This window comes from Dasypus novemcinctus, chromosome 9 (genome assembly GCF_030445035.2).
Source record: "Dasypus novemcinctus isolate mDasNov1 chromosome 9, mDasNov1.1.hap2, whole genome shotgun sequence".
Taxonomy (NCBI): Eukaryota; Metazoa; Chordata; class Mammalia; order Cingulata; family Dasypodidae; genus Dasypus; species Dasypus novemcinctus.
Window position 1 is genome coordinate 89,626,680 of NC_080681.1, and position 19,934 is coordinate 89,646,613.

A 19,934-nucleotide genomic window follows, 5' to 3' on the forward strand; every position below is an offset into this window, starting at 1 on the left:
GTGGGATTAATGTGGGAGTGGCCAGTTCCCCACCTCCCACCTCCAAGGGGACTTAAGACTCATGGGTAGTGAAGAGAAGCCAATCCAGCTCTTCAGATCTTACTGAGAAGAGGGCTGGAGTGCCTGAGAGGCAGCCCAGGTGAAACTCTGGCCCAGGCAACAGAAAGCAAGGTAACACCACGAAGTGCAGTGAGCAGGTCCAGCCCGGGAGCTGTCCCTGGTCCTGACCATCCCATGCAGCAGGTCCCATAGGGTAGGGAGCTGAGGGGTACGCAGACAACACTTAGGTCTTGCCCCTCCCCCCACCCAGCCCCCTTGTCTATAGTTCACCTTAACGATGTGTGGTCTCCACAACTGCACACCAGAAACCCATCCTGTAACTCAAAGGACAGAGCGAGGGACGTGATACTCATCATTGTTGATTAAATGAATGTATGGATGTATGTATGCAGGAATGTTGGGACTAAATTAATGCAGGAAGGTAGGTGAGCCTATTGCAGTCCCCACCCCACCCCTGGGGCAAGGGCAACAGCAGTATCTCTTCCACCCTAGGAGCCAGAGGGTATCCCCACCACTCCCTGCTGAGGTTTGGGTCCGAGCACCCTCACATCCTCCCCCCACCAGGCCTTCTAGGGTCACTTAGGTGGTGGTGGCAGCAGAAAAGACGCACAGACAGCAGTGAGGGTCCAGGTTTTACTCTTTGGGGACAGGGAAAGGTGAGAAGGAGGGGTAGGTGGGACGGGGGTGCCCCTCAGTAGTCAGCTGTGTAATCTGTGCCATGTAGCCCCCGGCACAGTAGTGTGAACTCCTTCACCATCTCTTTCACCCTCCTCTTGTTCACTCGCTCACTGAAGGAGAGAAGGGAGAGCAGGTTAGTACCATTCACCATCACCACCTCCTTCTCCCTACCATGAGCCCAGGTCCATCAAGCTCTGCTCACCGAAGGATCTGCTGGCTGAAGGTGTCCTTCTGTTCAGGGCTGAGACGGGCAGAGGGAAAGCCAGGTGGCTGCAGTGCCTCCTTAATCCACATGCTCAGGAGGCTGAAGCAGTGTTTGTTCAGGGCGAATAGGATGTCAGCAAAGCAGTCCATGAGGCTGCGGGAGGCCTGGCCCCCGATGGCCTGAGGGAGAGGGGCTCTCAGCACTCCAGGGCCTTTCCCTTCTGCAGCAAGAGTGTCTGGTAACACCCCAAACCCTCCCAAACATTTCCTCAGTCAAATGAAATATGACAAGTGAGTGCTGCTTTTTGAGAGCCAGCCGATCCTCAGAGCAACCCCACAACTCAGTCATTTATTTGAGGAAGAAACAGGATCAGAGAGCTTAGGGAGCCAAAGATTGTGCTTCTCAGAAAGCAGTGAGGGCCACCCCATGGCACCCCACCCACCTGCTCCATCTCACCTCCAGCACTGCTATGAGCAGCATACGACCGTCCTCCTGTACCACCTTTCCCACAGATTCTACTTCTCCACACCGAGGCAGCAGCTCTGTCTGCAGAGGATGGAGAAACCCATCAGCCCCAGCTCCTTCCCATCTCTCCTTGAGAACAAAACCTGCACATCACACTCCTACCCTCTGGAGTCCTGGGCAGGGCAGTATTGGGTATGGGGGATGATGGGGGATCAGGGGTCAGCACAGAACTCACAAAGAAGCCACAGGAGGCCTTGACAGTAGGTGCCTCAGGGAACTTGAGGGCCAGCACAGCTGTAGGAGAGGCAAAGGCATATCAGATGGGGCTAAAGGATCCTCCCAGGGGCCCCAGGCCCATCCGTCACCTGGCCTCACTTACCACACTGGAACATAGCTTTGACATCCAACCGTTCACACAGGAACAAGTCTGGCTTCCGTTTCAGAGCCTGCAGGAGGTGGAGCTGGTAAGCCCAGCCCCAGCCATCTCCAAGGGCCATCCCTCCCACTCACCTACCCCCCAGCCCCCCCAACTGTGCACCACAGATAGAGGTTTCCAAAACCAACCACCCAGCCATCTCCAGGAGGGACGGGGCACACCCAGACCACCCCAGAGTTCAGTAGGTCAGGAGAGGAGCAGCCCAAGGGATGCTATGTACATGTATGTGTACATGGATGCATATTGTGTGTGAGAGAGGTTGGGGTAGGGTCATAATGAAGAAAGTTTGGGTCTTCAGTCACTCCCTGAGCAAACACCTCTTCCCTCTCCTCCATCAGGGCTGGACTTCCTGCATGCTCCAGGTAACCGGCAGTGACTTTGCCTTAATTCACATAATTCTCTTTGCCTTAATCCACGTAATTCACAGGACAGTCGAGGCTCCCTGGGTTGGTTAAAGGGGCAGCAGGCAGAACGATGGCAGCTGGATATGGCGCCCCCAGCCCAAGAGCACCTCCCCCCATGTCCTGCCTGCATTCCTCAGGCACCTTCCAGCTCCTGCTCAGGAAGAGGGAGAATTGGTAGGAGCTGTGAAGCCACAGCTCTACCTTTCACCCAGAATCCAGGCCCTTCTCAGCCATACCCACCCCAGGAGCTGGTGCTGCAATGTGTGGAGAGAACAGATGGAGTGAAGGGAGCAGATGGTCTGCTTCAAGTAGTACCAGGATGTGACTGGCACACCCTTGGGTCACAGAAGATGTTCTGCATGGCTCCAGCAGTCCTCAGCAACCCCCCAATGCATATCACATAGACTCCTAACCCCATAATCCCTCACATACCTTTTATCCCTCATGTAAACACACCTCTGCCATGCCCATTACATACACATACTATAGTCACATACCCAAACACCCCTACATTCCAAACCATGTCCGCACACCCACACCCTCACCCTGCCTACATCCTCCAACACACCTACACTTCCCCAATATATATGCCCACAAATACCCACTCAAACACCCTCATCCCCAAAGACACTTTCCTCACAGATACACACACAAATGCCCATGCAGGCCCAAAACACCCTCCCCACTCCTGCTAGCCCTCCTCTAATTGTAAGTTCCAAGACAGCAAGAACTGTGTCTGTTTTTGCTCACCATTATATTCTTAGCACTTAGCAGAGAACCAGGCATGTGTTACATACCCAAGAAATATTTGTGTAATGATCAAGAAAGAAACACACCATATACCTCAACCCTCCAGAACCCCCAATACACAGGAACCCCCTAATACACAGAACACCCTATCACACTACCTCCACACTCCCACAGTCCACACAAACATTTTCTAAAACATACATACAACCACATAGACAAACCAGTATCACAATATACACTCCCATCCTTCATGATACACATTCCCGCAGACCACCACACACAGGTTTCCAACACATATCAGTGTTTAAAATTTGTCAATGCCTAACATACATCAACAAACAACACAAACTGCACAATACGTATCAAGGTACAACAATGCACATCCCCACATTTCAACTGCACACTCACCACAACACCCATCACAATGCACACACTTACAGCAGTCACACAGTTTTTGTTCCTGTCCCAAACCAAATGCAAAACATACACAATAAGATCCAACACACTTAAACACACACCAAACACAAACACATCCAAACATGGTCTGGCAATGGAGCCTGCACCCACCTCCCAGCAGCGGCACAACCTCTCCAAAAGCCCAACTCTGGGCTCCACTGCAGCACACACATCTTCGGCCCCTCCCTTTGGAGCTCCTCCAAGCCTATCTCACAGAAGCAGGCTGGGGGCACTGAGGCAGGCAGTTCCCGGCAGGAGCACGGGGACAATGAACCCCAGGCCCTTCAACTCCAGTCCTACCACTGAATTTCTTGGGCTACACAGGAGCTGCTGGGCAGTCACCACCCCATTCCTTCCCCTCAAGGCCAGCCCAGCTCCCTCCCTTAGGGACCAGCCTCTCCCTCATCTTTGCAGAAGACTAAGCTAGTTGAGGCAAAGGGGCACTAAAGAAGGATGTTGGGTTGTCAACTTCCACGGAAACAGATGAAGAAACTCTATTTAACTGAACAGAAAAAAAAATTTGTCAACAGAAAGCTAAAAATAGGTTTAAATTGAATTCCAACGTAAGAGAAAGAGAAAGAGAGAGAACAGAACGTGAATGAATAAAACTAAAACACACCTGTGCCAGGAGTTGCATAAATGAATCAACAATATCAGGATGATCCCTGGGCCCTAAAATATAATAAAGATGGAACTTAAGAAAAAATTATACAAACAGCAACTCAACCTCATATAGTTATGTGGGACTGAGAGCCTGCAGGGAGACAGCGTGGGGGCACATGAGCAGCAGGAAGCAAGATAAAGAAACAAAACATACAAAAACCATGAACTGGGAGAAGCCCAACAGAAAGAGACGGCAAAGTGAAGGACGGGCCTGCCCCAGCTCCCTCCCAAGGGGCCATCCACCTACGCCCCACTCCTCCTCAGGCCAGTCCCCCCAAGTTCCTCTGGTGTTCGAGCCACACTGGACTCCATGGAGCTGAAGAAACAGCCCCCCGACTCTTGTTGCAGCTTCTGGCAGGCTGGGGTGGCTCCTATATTGCTTCCTAGCACACACCTCCCATTATCAGCCATTGAAGAGCAGTGCAGGGCTGGTTGGGGAGGTGGGGTGGACCCTGGTATCCCCTTTTGGAACACAGCTAAAGGCGCCAGGAAGGCCAGGGCAGCAGGGCCTGAACAGGTGCCCCTCACATCAAAGGTCTCAGGGCTCTTGTCCTGGCCAAGGAAAGGGATCTATTGAGTCCACTTAAACCAGAGGACTACTTCCTGGGTAGGGCAGTGCCCAGTGTGCTATGGGGCTGGCCATGCAAGCCACTGGTAGGACTTAGGGGAGGAAACCTTCTAATTAGTGCATGATAAGGCCAACACTGAGAGCTCCACCTTCACAAAGCCCCTTCCACATGGGCACAAACTCAGCAGAGAGCCAACCTCAGAGCAGAGGACTAGGCCCCACCATCTGGACACAGAAAGGTCCCACCAAGAAAGGGGGAAACCAGTCAACGTGATACCCCAAGGACTAGTGGGAGGGCAGGACCAAAGAAGGGATGGCCCAAACTGGGACAGGTAAGGGGGCCATTCTGTCCAGCAAGACAACCAACAAGCCCAACAAATAGGATACTAGACACTACTCTGCTTCCAGTTCTGATGAATCCTGTGGCCAAGAACAAGGCATGCACCTGGAGCTCCTGCTTGGGCTGCTCCACTCCCAGGAGAATGAATTGCATGAACATCTGCCTAAGACACCACTAAGTAGCTGTGTGATCTTGCATGAGCCACAAACACTCAGTTTCCCCTTCTGTAAAGCAGATATTCTCTGCTCTATTTACTTCTTTAGGGTGTTAAAAGGAGCCACTGATAAGCCCAAGCCTAACATTCCTGAACCCTGAATTATTCAAGTCCTGGAAAGTGTGGCCCAATGTGCTCCATGCCTTGGTACCACTGCAAAACAGCAGGTTCAACAGTCAGCAGCCACCCTGCCAGAAAGTGGGTCAAGACAGTGAGAAAGAAAGGTTCCAGGGGTGGGGAATCCTCACTCTCCTTATTCAACAGTGTCTGAGAGCCTGCTCTATGCTGGCCTCACTTTGGGCACTGGGGATACAGAGAGAAGAGACTCAACCTTGTCCTTGAGGGGCTTAGTCTAGGGAGAGATACAGGCATGAACGCTGATTATTATGTGTGATTGGTGCTGTATCTGGAGTGTACACAATGCAGTTTCATCACAGAGTTAGAAGCACACAATTCTGCCCAGATAGTCAGAGAAGCATCTCTGCTCACAAAAGCTCAGTAAAGGGCATAGGGTATTCCAGTCATAGGAGCAACAAAGGCAAGGCATAGGGTTCAAATGGAACACGGTAAGGAAAAAAGTCAGTGTGGCTGACTTATAGGAGTCATGGGGGCACTAGTAGGAGAGGCCACTGAGAGGTGTGCAGAATCTGTGTCAGGTGAGTGGGACAATAGCCTGAGGGCAACGGTGAGCAATGAAAAGGCTTTCAGTCAGGGAAAGAAAATGTTCAGATATCAGTTTTATAAAGACTATTATGGCTGCAGTGTGCAGAATGGACTGGAAAGAAGGGCAGATGTCAGGGAAAACAGAAAGTTGTTGAGGTAAATCAGGTAAGCTGCTAAACTGAGGTAGTGGCCATGGAGGGTAGAGAGAAGTGGGCAGATTGTAAGATAATAAGGAAACAAAATTAATGGGACTTGTCCCTACCTGGACATGAGGAGTGAGAGAGATGGAGTTGAGGATGACCACACCCAGGTGTCCCACTCAGGTTTCTCCCTGGTGTTGGACCTACTCATGACCTACAGAAACTGAGACAGGATCATTGGACCTGATGAGCCTCAAATCTAGGACCACGAATCCAGACAAGATTCATGAGGCTGGCTGAATGGTGCTGTTTCTTCTCCACATTAGGAACTTGGGTTAGACAGCAGGGGAAGCCTGGAGGCCCTGCTTCCAACTCCCTCAGGGAGAGAGCTACAGGGAATGGAGGCTGGGACTACTGCCAAAGGTACAGGGCTTTTGGCTTTAAAGGAATAAGCCTCAGTGCAGGAAAAGGAACCCAAACTAAGTATTCTCTGTGCAAAACTCCCAAGTCAGGTGCCCCAAAGATGCTATTTCAATATCTATCAGAATCCTTTCAAGTAATTGTTATCTCCATCTCAGCAAAGAAGGCTCAGCAAACAGGTGATTTGCCCAAGGTCACACAACTAGATGGTGGTGATGAGATTAGAATTAAGGTTTATCTGACTTTAAAGCCCATGCTCTTTCCACTATATCCCAATGAAAAGGAGCCGTCCTGGCCCCTCAGTTCCTCAGAGCCTCTGCTCCCACCTTCCCCCACATCCAGACTGGCTCTGAGCCCAGCAGGCAAGTAGAAGACATCATTCACCCTCTTATCCACTTCAACCTAAGGCGTTAACTATTTGTAAGGTGAAATTTGTACTGTGCTTGATCCCATAAGTTTCCCATCAAGTCCCATGTGTGACTCAGGGGACAGAGGAGAACAGAGTGGGCAGCTTTGGCTCCCCAGTTGGGGAAGCAGAGGCAGTGGCAGTGGCGACAGCAGCAGAGACCCTGATCAGGACCTACCTTGCTGGAAGAGAGTAAGTGTGACGGAAGTGACGAGCAGGAAGAGGGCCTCAATTGGGGGAAAGTGGGCAGGCTCGTGAGCAAAGATGTGGACCAGCTACAACAAAGCAGGGAAAGCTGGTCAGCTGAGGCTCACTCTCACCAGAACAGGTTAGTACCCCTGGACTACAGGTAGGGACCCCAGTCAGGGCAGCACCCCCACCCCACCCCCAGGAAAGCAGGCAGAACTCTGGCCAGAATGAAATCCACAACATGGGCTGCCCCAGTCAGAAGGCTTACCTGTCGAGTAAGGTCAAGAGCAGAGGCCTGGGGGATGGTGCTGTACATCCGCCCCAGCATTTCACACAGCTGTGGCACCATGGGGGCAAAGTCATCCAGCAGTGTCTTAACAGACTTCTCGAAGATGGCACATACCGCCTTGAGAAGAAAGCAAAGGGACCCTGGTCAGTGGGTCACAATCAGCTGGAACAGGACTGATAGCCTGCACAAAGAAGGGGCCTAAAAGCCTTGCCTGGCCCTACAAACCAAGGAAGGTAAGGAAGTCTGTCCCTCACACTGAAAGGCAAGGGCAGAAAGGTCCTTCTCAGAGGGGCTCAGGGTGTAATTTTGTAGATTAACTCTTGCTACTTACATTTTTACCTTTTCTCTCAAGAACAGTAGGGCAACAAAAGCCTGAATTGAAAAAGGACCGAACAGAGGCCTCTGATGGTAAAACTGATCCTTAACTATCACTCAGCCTCAACATTAAAGTCTTTTGGCTAGTACTTCTTATGATTTGGGGGAATTCTCCCTAAAACTTGTCTCCCCAAAAGATTCCTTGAGTCTTTGGGGCAGGATTCATGTCCCCTGTTTTCTCCATGCCATTGCAAAATTAAGTGGGGCAGCAACGCCTTTCTCCTGCTTTACCTTTGAGCAAAGTCACCATGGGGCAGAGAGCAAAGGTTGGGGCTCACCTCCACCACCTGTGCATCATTCAGCCATTTGCTCAGCACCTTCTGGATAAGCTGGAAGACTTGCTGCAGTACCACCACCACCTACAGATACAAGGAAAAGTGAAATGCCCTCCCCCACCACTGTCACCCACCTTAGAAGTATATGGTAGGAGTAGGTAGGCCAGAAACTCAAACCTATTACCCTAGGCTACCCATTGGACACCCCTGGGGGAAGGAGCAGTTTGCTGAACCCCCAGAAATAAAAGGAGAGATGATCCTGAATTCTAGGGATCATCTCAGAGGAAGCCATGAACTTCACAAGGTTATTAACCTTTTTTTTTTTTTTAATCACTCCCTATCCATGTCTGCTCAATAAAGCCTTTTTGTGTCAAAAGCCTACAGGTTATTCCCCGGAGGAAGTGAAGCTACTGGCTCACCCCAAACAGGCTAGGGGTAAGGAGGAGCAGAGAGCAAACAGAGGTTCTGGGAAGTGAGGCAATGCAGGATGACCAATACCATAGCTGGGGCTCTGTGGGAGGAGTGTGGCCCAGGCTTGGTCTGGGGCCAAAAGGATAACTGACGTTGGGATGGGGAGTGGGCAGAGGTACCAGGATGCCTGTGGCTTCCTTCTCTCCAGGAGAAATCCTGAAGAGGGCACTGGAAACAGTGACAAAAGCACTTTCTCACATTTGTACAGAACTTTACAGTATGCAAAGTACCTTCACTCAAGACCACATGTGATAGCCAGCACAGTTCTATGAGGTAAATAAGCCAGATGTTCCAATGTCCTCAGTTCTGAATGGGAAGTTGAGGCCTGACCCAGCTCAAACAGCTTGTGTTTCTCTCAACCTCCTGTGCCCAAGTTTATCACAGTACTTATCACTCTGTTTTGGAACATTCTTTTTACATGTATTTCCTCAAAATTGGGAGCAACTCAAAGGCAAGAACTATTACATGCTGAGCATGTGAGAAACCTCAGTGTTCACAGGGGTTGAACAGGGGCCCATCATAACATCATAATGTCACTTGCGAGGTTGGGGCTGGGAACAAAGACAACATCACCCACAATGCTGGGAGGAACCGACATCACCATCTATAGAGTTAGGGCCAATGATAAGGTCATTCACGGGGTCAGAGGACCAAATGACATTACCACCCCCCCCAAACGGTCATTACCCACAGAGCTGGGGTGACAATGACATTCCCACAGGGTTGGAGGGGACAATGGTAATGACAATGTCACCCACAGGGTTGGGTCCCTGCGGCACTGGCAGCTTCCGGAGCTCAGGGCCTTCGTGCTCATCCTCATGATGACTGACGTCCAGCGTGGTGAAGAGGTTGGAAAGAAGCCCCAAGATGTGGACAATGGCCAGTTTGTTGGAAGGATTGGGCTATGGAGAGAAGCGAGTCAAGCTCTAGATATCCTAGCTCCAGCTTGGTCCCCTGACCCCATCCCACACAGTGGGAGGCCCCAGAGACCCAGCCTTGCTCCCTGGCCCCCAGAGCTCACTCACTATCTCCTCTGCCAGCTTCTCCAACTGCTGGATATAGGGCGAGATGAGTGAGTGCAGGTTCTTAAGGATCTCCTCCACCTGCAGGGCTGACAGCAGGAAGCCCAGCGCCTGCATCAGCCACATGCACTGGCTCGTCTGTGGGGCAGAACATGAAGGGTCATATCTGGTTGAGGATGGGGAAGAGAACGAGTCTCTTGGGGAAGGCTCCAAGGTCAGAGAATAAGGGATAAAGGGTAGGGGAAAGCAGAATACAGGATTTCTATGATAAGTAGATCCCACAATAACCCCAAGGAGATCTCTAGAAAGTCCCAAGCCGCACCTTGTGGATCTGTTTCATCAGCACATCCTGGGGGTAAAAGGAAGGAAGATGGTATCAGTGCAGTACAGAGTGTTTCCTGAGGCCCAGCACCACCCAGGGCCCTGCTGGCAAACCTGGGATACAGCCACAATGTTGGCAGCATAGGGCGGCAGATCATACTTGCACTCTCGGCAGATCTTCTTGAGGGTGGACACAGAGGAAACTGAGAGCTCAGGATTGCCTAAGGCATGCAGCACGAGGGGCAGAACACTGTTGATCATGACAGGATGGTCTGCTAGCCACTCAGACAGAGCCCCTGGGAGAAGAAGGTAGAGGGATTTCTAAGACAGGCCAGGCTGGCTTAGCACCATGTCCCAGTGAGGCATGCAGATCCCCTGATAGGGTCAAGTTTCAGCCCCAGCACAGAAAAGGGGCCCCAGGACTGAATGAGCAAATTCAAACATAAGCCTCACAGCTGAGAAGCAGGAAGGGATTGTACCCCAGCAACTCTGTCCCACTGACAGTAAGCTAGCCTCACTGAACTGCAGCTCAGTACACTGTAGGTAGGACACCTAAAAGCCTGGACAGAGTTGGTTGGTTATGATGCTGATTGTGTTTATGGGCATGTATGTCCCTCCCATTTTGATTGGGACCCAGCAAGCTGGTTATGGCTAGAAGTGGGTCCCCATAGGACAGGGCCTGTGGGTCCCCACGGGTCATATGAGGTCATGGGTGTGTGCCATGTCTCACCGATGGTGAACATGACAGTATCCGCTAGCTGCACGTTGCTGATGCTGATCCGTGGGATGAGGCCAATGAGCCCGGGTACTACATCAGAATAGTTGACATCGATGGTCTCTGCGATGGATTGGAAGCCATATAGCAGGGCCTCTGTGTGCTGGGGAGAGAAGATGCCACTGGCTTGGCTGAGGACAAGGGTATGACAGGTCTGGGAGGGCTGAGGGAATCAGGCTTGTGAGGTACCTGCCAAGAGTAGGGTTCCTCTGAGCTTGTGAGCAAACGGCCCAACTTGTCATAGAGGTTGCTGAGCAGCTCGGCCCCTAGCATCTCATACACATACATGAGCGTGTCTGAGATGTCCACCCTGAGAAATAGACGAAGGTCTTACACACTGCCTGGATCCTGTGTCCAGCCCAGAAGCACACCCTAGTACCCTCACAACTTCTGCAAAATTTCCTAGAGAATAGAGAAAGGAGCCCCAGGCCATTGCCTCCATTATTTCAGGACTACATTTAGAGCTAGGGTTGGCCTGCTACTATCACCTGTAAATTCGGAACTGCTCCTTCTCATCTGATGACCAGAATCCATATTCCTCGTCGGAAGGGAACTGGGCTTTGTGCAGAAGCACGTCCACCAGCTGGAAGTACACTGGCCGGTATACCTGCTGGTACACGGCCTGCTTCTCTGCCTCAAAGGACAGAATGTCATCCTGAGAGAGTCAGGGAAGAGAGTTAGCTACCTCACCAGCAGCTATGGAAACCTATAATCCACTTTCTTCCACCATGGCCCAATCTTACTGGAGGTTATATAGACACACCTGCAGCGTATACCAGAAGGTGAGGGTTAGGGAACTGGTGGTCTCGTTGACAGGATAGTGGCCAGGGATGCCTGTGCAGAACATGATCATGTTGACAAGTGCCAGGAAACTCTGCCAGTGCTCCACTTGGTCCAGCAAGGCCCTTTGTGGAAACGAGACACAGCAAAGTCATTCTGCATCCCCACAAAGGGCCCCATGACCTTGCCTCTTAGAGGGCCCAGCTATCCCACCCCTGGCAGTCCCCACTCCTCACCGGGAGTGGTTTTCACCCAGAGCCACGGCGATGCGACAGATGCCATGGGAGGTCTCCATGTCCCCATTCTGCACTGCCTGTCGCAGTTGTTCCTGCAGTCCCAGCACCAGTGGAATGAGTTTCAGGAGTGTATTCACGTACCTGGAGGCATGAGGTGAGGAGACCCATCAGAGTGGCCTGCCCTACTTCCCATCAGCTTTAGGAGAAAAAACAACAACACAGCTTCCCTGTCTTCCATCAAAACCTCCCTCCTTACATCAAATCTTAAGCCCAAAGAGGTCAGGACCTATATGGCAGCTTTGATGCTGCCCATGTTGGGAAGAACCTTAGGTCAGGTACTTCTAGAACTCTGGGAAGGAAGTACGAGGAGGTCAGTGTTAGCAGAGATTGAGCAAGGGTGGGAGACAGAAGAGTTAACACAGGCTCAAGAGTCCTGAGAGACAGCAGAATTTAAAAAGGCAGTAACGACTCATGAGAGCCTCAGTCCCCATCATCTGCTCCACCTACTATCACTAAATCCTAACTCCTGTGTAGTCTGGTGGCAGTCAGAAGGGAGAGAAGTAAATGATGAGTTCAGGGGGAGCCAGGAGGCAAAATGAACAAGACTTGGTGACTGACTGATATGAGGATGGGGAAGAGTGAAGGACAACTCTCAGGTTATTGGTTGAGCAACTGGGTAGATGGAGGAGTTATTTACTGAGACATGGAGGGGTTGGCGGAGGGGAACAGTAACACCTTTAATGGGAGGCAGGAAGGTGATAAATTCAGTGTCAGGCATACTGAATCAGAGGCACCTGATTCCACCTGATATGCAGGCAGACATGTCCAGAAAAAATTGGAGATTTAAAAAACTAATGCTCAGCAGAGAGATTAGAGCAAGAGAGAAGATTTGGTAGGCACCAGAAAACAGCTGGTAACTGAAGTTATGGGAGTGGATGGGAATTACCCAGGGAGAAAGTGTTGAACAAGAGAAAAGAAAAGGTCAAAGCCAAAGCCCTCAACAATCCCTAAAAGAGGAGCAGAGGAAGCCGAGCATACAAAGGAAACTGAGAGAAGACTCCTGCCATCCTACTGGGCCCCGTGGAGACCAGGCTAGGCAGAGGAAACAGTACTCTCAGGATGGATCAGCTGCCTGGCACCACTCTGCTGCCAATCAGGAGTGTTTTCACTACAGCTATATCTATGGAGGGAGGGGGAACTGAAGGTCCAGAAAGAGTACTATCTGGACTTGCCCTAAGCAGGCTGCTAGGCAGGTAGGATGGGAAGGACAAAAAGAGGCATCCAGGGATGTTGCCCCCCTTCTCCACACTCCCATTCTAGTGGGACAAGGCATCTATGTCAGGATCCTCCCAGCCCAGAGACAGCCCCAGAGTGCCGCCCAGGGACAGCTGAGATAGCTTCCGTCCATGACCCTGACACAGGCTGCACCACCAAACAATGGGCACCTTCAGGCCAGATTCTGACACAAAGCATAGGGGCAGGGCCAAGGCCATGGTCTGTGTGCTCTTGAGCTGCTGGAGCGGGGCAGGAGGTAGTGCACTACCCGCATAGCATCCCAGGCTTCCTCACACTTGACAAAGTTCATGCAGACAGTAGGTACTCAATGAAGGTTATCAATCTCATTTGAGCCTCTTTTAACAGGGTAAACCAAGGACAATTTTGCTCAGAAGGGCTCAAGGTCAAACAACAAGTTGGAGGCAGATTCCAGGTTGACACAGCCCCTCATACTACTAGAGGCCTGCTTCTCTTTCAAGGCCCAGCATGAATGTCCCCAAAGGATCTATGCGGCTCTCAGCCCATATCCCAGTCCCAAGTCTGTAGGATCACCCAACAGCCTAATTCATCTTCTCTCCTCCCCCAGCTCCAGGCTCCAATGAAAAACTTTTCCAGGATTAATAACATATTTCAGAAGATTAACAAACAAACAAAAAAACAATCTGAAGAGGAGAACCTGGCATGGAGGAGGAGAAAAAGGGTGGCCTGAGTGCAAGCACAGCCAAGTTGAGGGCTGATGTTAGACACCTGGGGAAGGCAGTGCCTGGATGACCCAGGAGTCAGAGCCACTGAAGGTGACTTTCTGAAGCCAAAGCTAGGAAACTAGACCAGCTCTCACTGCAGACTGGGTACAGCCCACCCATGGGGGAAGTTCCTGCATGAATTTTCTATCACCTGTGCCTAGAACCTACGTGGGGACAAGAGGCAGCTAGGTTTAGAGGAGGGAGACAGAAAGGATGTCTTTAGGGCCAAGGCTTGAGCTAAATTCAAGAGGCTTGGATATAACCGGTCAGCTTAAGCAGCCAGGGGCAGGACTGCAGGGACTCCTTGGCTCCCTCTCCCACAGAGCTCAGCCCAGACCTGCAATTAGAGCTCCCGGGAGCAGAGCTGAGAAATGGGGAGAGTTGCTAAGCAACCAAGGGGGCCGCAGCCAATGGGCACCCAGGAGGCTCTGGGTTCCCTCACTGGCTCCCTGCTCACTCATTCGTTCAGAGAAGGGGCATCAATTACCTGCCAAAGCCCTTGAGAACGGCTGAGCAGGTAAAACTGGGTGTATCCAAGGACACCTCACATACCCACCCACTCCTGTGGCCTGGCCAGCTCCCCTTGTCCATCAGTTTGCCCAAGCCCAGCCAGCAGTCCAGCTTCAGGATGTCAAGAGAGGTCCTGACCTGGGAGTTGGTGTCTACCTCAAGCTGTGGGTGGGAAGCCAGGGAAAAGGGATCATACTAATTGCCACTGCAATGATGATACTAAATACTAGTAACTCTGTTTACGGAGTACTTTCTGAGTGGTAGGAACCACACTAAATCCTTTGCATTCTCTTATGTAATCCTCATACTCAAATATTACTTATTGAATACCAGGGCCAGGCCTTGTGCACATGATCTTATTTAAACCTTTAAAGCTGTGAGAGGTTGATACAATCAACCCCATTTTAGAGATGATGAAGCTGAGGCTGACAAGTGGCTTACCCCAGGGCTCCAGATCCAGTAACTCAGATGTGACTAATGCCGAGGCTTGAGCCATTAGCCACTCCCCCATGCAGAGCCCTTCAGTGTTTCCTCCTCCAATTCTGCCAACCGTTCCCAAAGCCGTACCTCAGAAACATCAGCAGCAGGCCTCCAGTCTTACCCTTTTCAATCCTTTCCCCAAACTTATGCCAAAAATCTCATCATGCCATTTTCTCTGCTTAAAATCCTTCGAAAACCTCATATCTTCCTCAGGACAAACACCAAAATCTTTAGCTTGGCCTACAAGGCCCTGAATGATCTGGGCCCTGATCTCCTACCAGTCTGGCCCTAAACCCTGCAGTCTAATCACACCCAACCATTTGCAGATCATCAAGCTCACCAGGTTCTCTTACACCTCAGAAGTCAGGCTCTTTTGTCTGACTGGAATGTCCTCCCCCTATCTATTACTTCCATCTGGCTAACTCTTACACAACCTTCAAAGTAGAGCTCAGTTGTCCTCTGGGAAGTTTTCATAACCGCCAGACTAGATTAAATGCCTCCTCTGGGTTCTTACAGCTCCTGCTTTCTCCATCAGAGCATTCATCGTGTTGACTGCACTTGCCCATTCATGTGTCCACTAGACTGTGAGCTCCTGAAGCTCAGAAGTCAACTCCGTTCATCTTTGTGTTTTCAGTGCTCGGCATGGAGCCTTTCACATAGCAGGTGCTCAACAAACATTCTGAACAAACACTTACTTCACTACACTCACTTTTTGGATCCTTGAATGTACCATGGCTATGTCCCACCACTGGCCTTTACACCTGCTGGGGTTCCTGAAGCCTAGAACACTCTCTCTGCCTTCAACTCCCCTCCCCACCCCATCCCCAGCCCCCCTACCTCACCACTTAGGCAACTCCTACTTTTCATTCATTCCAAAAATACTGAGGGCTACCATGTGCCAGGCACAACAGTGACAAAATAAAATTAACAGAGTCCCTGGACTCACAGAGCTGAGAGACTAATGGGGAGACATACATTAACTTATAATGAAACTGTGTTAAGGGCTAAGAGGGAAAAATACTGGGAGTACTGAGAAAATATAATATAGAGAACTAAACTTAGTCCTGAGAATTACTGAGGACTTCCCTAAGGAAATGAAGTTTAGGCTGAGCTCTGAAAGGTGAAGAAAGGATAGGAGGAGAGGAGTGCTCCAGGCAGAGGTGATGTGTTAAAGTACATGGATGGCTCACAGGCTGGAAGGTGCAAGGGACATTCAAGCAACTGAAAAGACCGTGTGAGAAAGCAGAAAGCAAGGAGCATAGCATGAGAGGAGGCTGGTGATGCCAGTTTGTGCAGTACCTTTGTTGGTCACATTAAGGATTCTTAACTTTATCCAAAGAGCAGTGAAAAGCCAATGAAGGATTCTGAACAGAAAGGAAAAAATGGTCCTCATTTTTAAAAGATCACTCTGGCTGCTGGGTGGAGAATGAAGGGTACAAGAGTAAAAACCAGAAGAATGGAAAGAAAGCTCTGCATAATCTGGAGAGAGAGATAATGACAGCTTGGACTAGGGTGGTGGCAGTGGAAATGGGAAAAAAAAAGAGACTTGCAATATGGTCAAGAGACAGAACTGCCAGGACTTGGTAACTGATTGGTTGAGAGAAAGAACAGAGTCAAACATTTTAGGTGAAGAATTGGATGATTAGTTGTTTAATTTCTGTCTCCCGCTCTCAGGAGGAAGGGTCCATGTCTTATTTGGTTTCTTGCTGCATAGGACCAACATGCAGCAGGCACTCAATTGGCACTGAGTTAGATGGACGCCCATGTGGTTGGCCATGCAGGTTGTCCCTCTCTGGGCAGGCAGTGACCAACTCACCTCTGGGCATCAGGCTGGGAGATGGCATTGACAATGGCCTCCACACTGCTGTCAAAGAGCTCTGAGTCCTGCAGGGCAATGAAGGCAGCCTGAATGAGTGCCTCACAGTCCTGGAGTGGCACCTCCAGCTGCACCCAGCTGGAGAAGCACTTGAGCACCTTCTGACGCACACAGCTGGGTGAGCTGGGCTGCTGTAGCAGCTGTTCCAGTAATGGGAAGACAGCCCCACACTCCACTGCCAGGCGGGCCCGCACCAGGCCTTTGCGGTACTGAGGCAGGCGGCTGGTCTGGAACTCCTCGGGCAGCACTGTCAGCAGCTCTAACAGGGCCAGGCAGCGGCCCTGGCCATCCACTGGTGAGTCCTCAGCCTGGAAGAGCCGTACCATATCAGCCACAGCACATGGCCAAGCATCAGGCATCATGCTGAGAGCCAGTGAGGCCAGTGCCACGCACAGTCGAGTCAGCACAATCTTGGAGCCACTGGCAAAGCGGGTGATCTGGGTGAAGAGCTGTGCCTTTAGACTTTCATACTGGTCAGCAGGGATATCACTCCAGTAGCGAGAGATCTTGATGTGCAGAGCACTGGCCCCAAAGTACTGGATCTCAGGCACCTTGTCGGGCTGCAGCAGCTGCCAGCTGAAGTGCCAGGCCTGTGGGGAGACCTGGGCCTGCATCAGCCACTTCTGAGCCAGGTTCTTGTTCTCAATGTTGGGATCATAGTAGAGCTGGTGCAGCGCCTGCAGGACAGCACAGGACTGAGCAGGTGCTGACCACTCTGGATTCTGCCAGAGCCCAGAACAGAGGGTATGATTTGGTTCTGCAAGACTGCTCCCTCTCCCTGACAGGGGGCTGAGCAGGGCAGGAGAGCTCAGGGCTCTGTTGTGTTTCTTGGGCCCAGGGTCCTGCTGATGTCTTAAGAGCCTAAACCATGCCCATACTCTACCATATCCTCTTCTCTTTTCAGCAAAATGTTATGGGTTCAGAGAGGGAACATCCACAGGAAAGCAGCAAAAGAGGAGGCTGAGACACCCAAAGGGGAGGGCTGGAAGTAAAGGGCAAGGCCCAGTAGAAGGAATGGCTCCTTAGGGATGAAGCTAAGCCTGAGAAGAGCTTGGAACAGCCTGAGGGGCTCTGACCCTCCCAGGCACAGCTGTTCCCGTCAGCTCCAACAGATCCGTTCAGTTCCCCCAAGACCATCCCTAGGTCATTCCAGATGCTGGCACCAAAGCCAGTGTGAAATCTGAGCAGGACTAAGATTTTTGTCAGGCATCCCTGGGGCAGAGACATACTAGAGGGGAGGATGAGAGTACCCTTCAGAGAACACATGTGAGGGTACAACAAATTGGTTTAAAGAAGTCTTGGCCATAGCTGCAGCCCTGGCAAATGTCTGGCTTGGAGCGCTCATTTAGCAGAACCCCAAGGGCCCCAATTCCATAGGGACTTCATGCAGTAAGAAAACAGTTGTTCATCTCCCTGGTAGCACTTGGAGCAGTGCACTACTATGGCAACACTGCTGAGTCCAGGGGCTGGGAAAGTGAGTCCAGGGTTCTGACCCCTAAACAGGCTCCATCCAAGTAGGCTTGGCCCAACCTGTAACCCTGCCAGCCAATTATGGCCACTGCCCCTTGTTTGTTTCTTTAGGGATGCCAAGGCAGGCAGAGAACAGAAGCAGAAGGGTTTGGCACAGTTTGGCACAGAAATCTGGGCTCAAGAATAACAACTGAATATTTGCAACCACCTCCCGCTTCCCAGCAAGGTGGCCTCAGATATCTCCACATTCATCCTAGGGGGCATGTATTCCCACATTTCAGGCTCTTGGGGAAAGACCCCAGAAAAGAACCAGAGAAGCCACCCAAAAAAGGTGGGTTGGGCAGTGGGGCAGCCTTAGAGGGTCACGGCAGGGAGCTATGTGGATAAGCGAGTAGGGAGGCTGCCAGCAGTGCAGGGCCCTTGGACTCAGCACAAAATAGTGGGGGTCAGTCCCAGTCCCATCTGCCAAGGACAGGTCTGGGTTCCATTCAATGAAGGAAGGCTCCTTCTCCAAGAAAAAGTAAAAACATAACCCATATTGTTTTAGTTCCAGATTATTTTTGGAGCCTCTGGCTCAACAAAGTCAGGGGCCAGGATGGTTCCCGGGGACTGAAGTACAGTTCTACTGGGTTCCTGGTTTTCTACTGCACTGCTCATGCAATTCCTGTGGTGGTCCAAGCCATCAGCAGCCTGGAGGGAACATCCCAAGACCCTAGAGTATCTGTCCACAGGGGATCCATGTCTAAGGCAGGCCAAAAATAGCCCATTAGGACACTGCAACACTGCTGTCTGGTCTGACCAGAGAGACAGCAAATGCCAGGTGCTCTGGAGGCACCATCCCAGCGGGCACCCGTCCCAGACCTGGGCTCTAGCCTTAATGTCTGTTCCCAGAACTTTTGCTCTGTCACTGGAATACCCACCCCAGGGCCCTCATACCTTCTCCACGTTCTCCACAGTGAAGTCCAAGGCTGGTGCTGCTCCAGCCCCTGAAGCCCCAGGCTGCTCCTCCCGCCGCTCCATCTTTGTTCCCTCCCCAGTAGGGGGGTGGACCCTGACCTGTCTCCTGTCCCAGCCCTTGGCTGCTGGCCCCCTGCTAGACCCCGGCTTGAGTACCCAGGGAGAGATGGGGTGAGGGGGGACCCAGGGCAGGCATGGCTGCCGAGGCCTCCCCACCTCGGCTGGGGTGGGGGGCTGGCCAGAGACCAAAGTGAATGCTCTTAGGAGACCCACTGAGGGGCCTCCGCAGAGGGAGCCGTCAATGAAGTGCTCTTAGGCGAGGGTCCTTAATGGTAGGTCACGGCTCTGCCCCCAGAATCTGTCAGAAGGGGATCATGGGGTAGAGAGGCCTGTGGAAGAAACCGAACCCTTGGCCCGTGAGGGGTCACAGGGTCGATGGCCTGTACCCAGAACACCCTCGTCTCAGGAGCTCTCGGGTCCTGTGAGGAGGTCACGGAGGTGGGGGGTCACGGGGAAAGAGCCCTTCGCGGATTACGGAGGCGTCCAATGAAGTGCGGGGGTGCAGCTTCGCGAGCTTGCGGCGAAAGGTCCGTGGAGTTGAGGGGCTGTGGCAGGTCCCACCGCTCGGCCTGGCCCGCGCTTTGCTCACCACCCAGCTCCAGCGGGCTTAGAGCCGCTGCCTCCGCCCCAGTGACTGACAAGTGAGCCGGCCTGGCCGGGACGGGGCGGGGACCTCGGAGAGCCGAGGGCTGACCCAAGCGCCTGTCCCCGGCACAGCCGACTCAGCCCCCCCGCCCCTGCTTGTCCTAGCCCGGCCCGGCCCGACACAGCCAGGAACGGCCCGGCGGAACTGCGCAGAAATTCATTCCGGGTCCCAGGCCCTGACCTCGAACCGGCCCTCGCGCCCCGGGCAGGCGTCGGAGCGGCGGGCCGACAGAGGCCCCCGCCAAGTCAAGGCCCCACCGCTGTGCACACTGGGAAATGTAGTTCGCATTGCACCTAGCTAGAGGGCGGCGCCTAGC

The 19,934-nt window shown here is 52.0% G+C and overlaps 1 protein-coding gene across 1 annotated transcript; it reads right to left on the reverse strand.

The window, feature by feature from the left end:
• Nucleotides 1-679: 679 nt before the first annotated feature.
• Nucleotides 680-19,888, reverse strand: IPO13 (importin 13). Its single transcript, XM_004449352.5, has 20 exons — nt 18,892-19,888; nt 16,426-17,162; nt 11,602-11,742; nt 11,349-11,490; nt 11,074-11,240; nt 10,775-10,895; nt 10,541-10,688; nt 9,925-10,106; nt 9,812-9,838; nt 9,493-9,627; nt 9,226-9,369; nt 8,000-8,080; nt 7,326-7,463; nt 7,047-7,143; nt 4,074-4,126; nt 1,788-1,854; nt 1,644-1,702; nt 1,400-1,489; nt 941-1,122; nt 680-848 (listed from the first exon to the last, which is right to left on the reverse strand). The coding sequence occupies exons 1-20, from the start codon at nt 18,973-18,975 to the stop codon at nt 752-754; spliced, it is 2,892 nt and encodes a 963-aa protein (XP_004449409.1). The 5' UTR covers nt 18,976-19,888; the 3' UTR covers nt 680-751.
• Nucleotides 19,889-19,934: the final 46 nt, after the last annotated feature.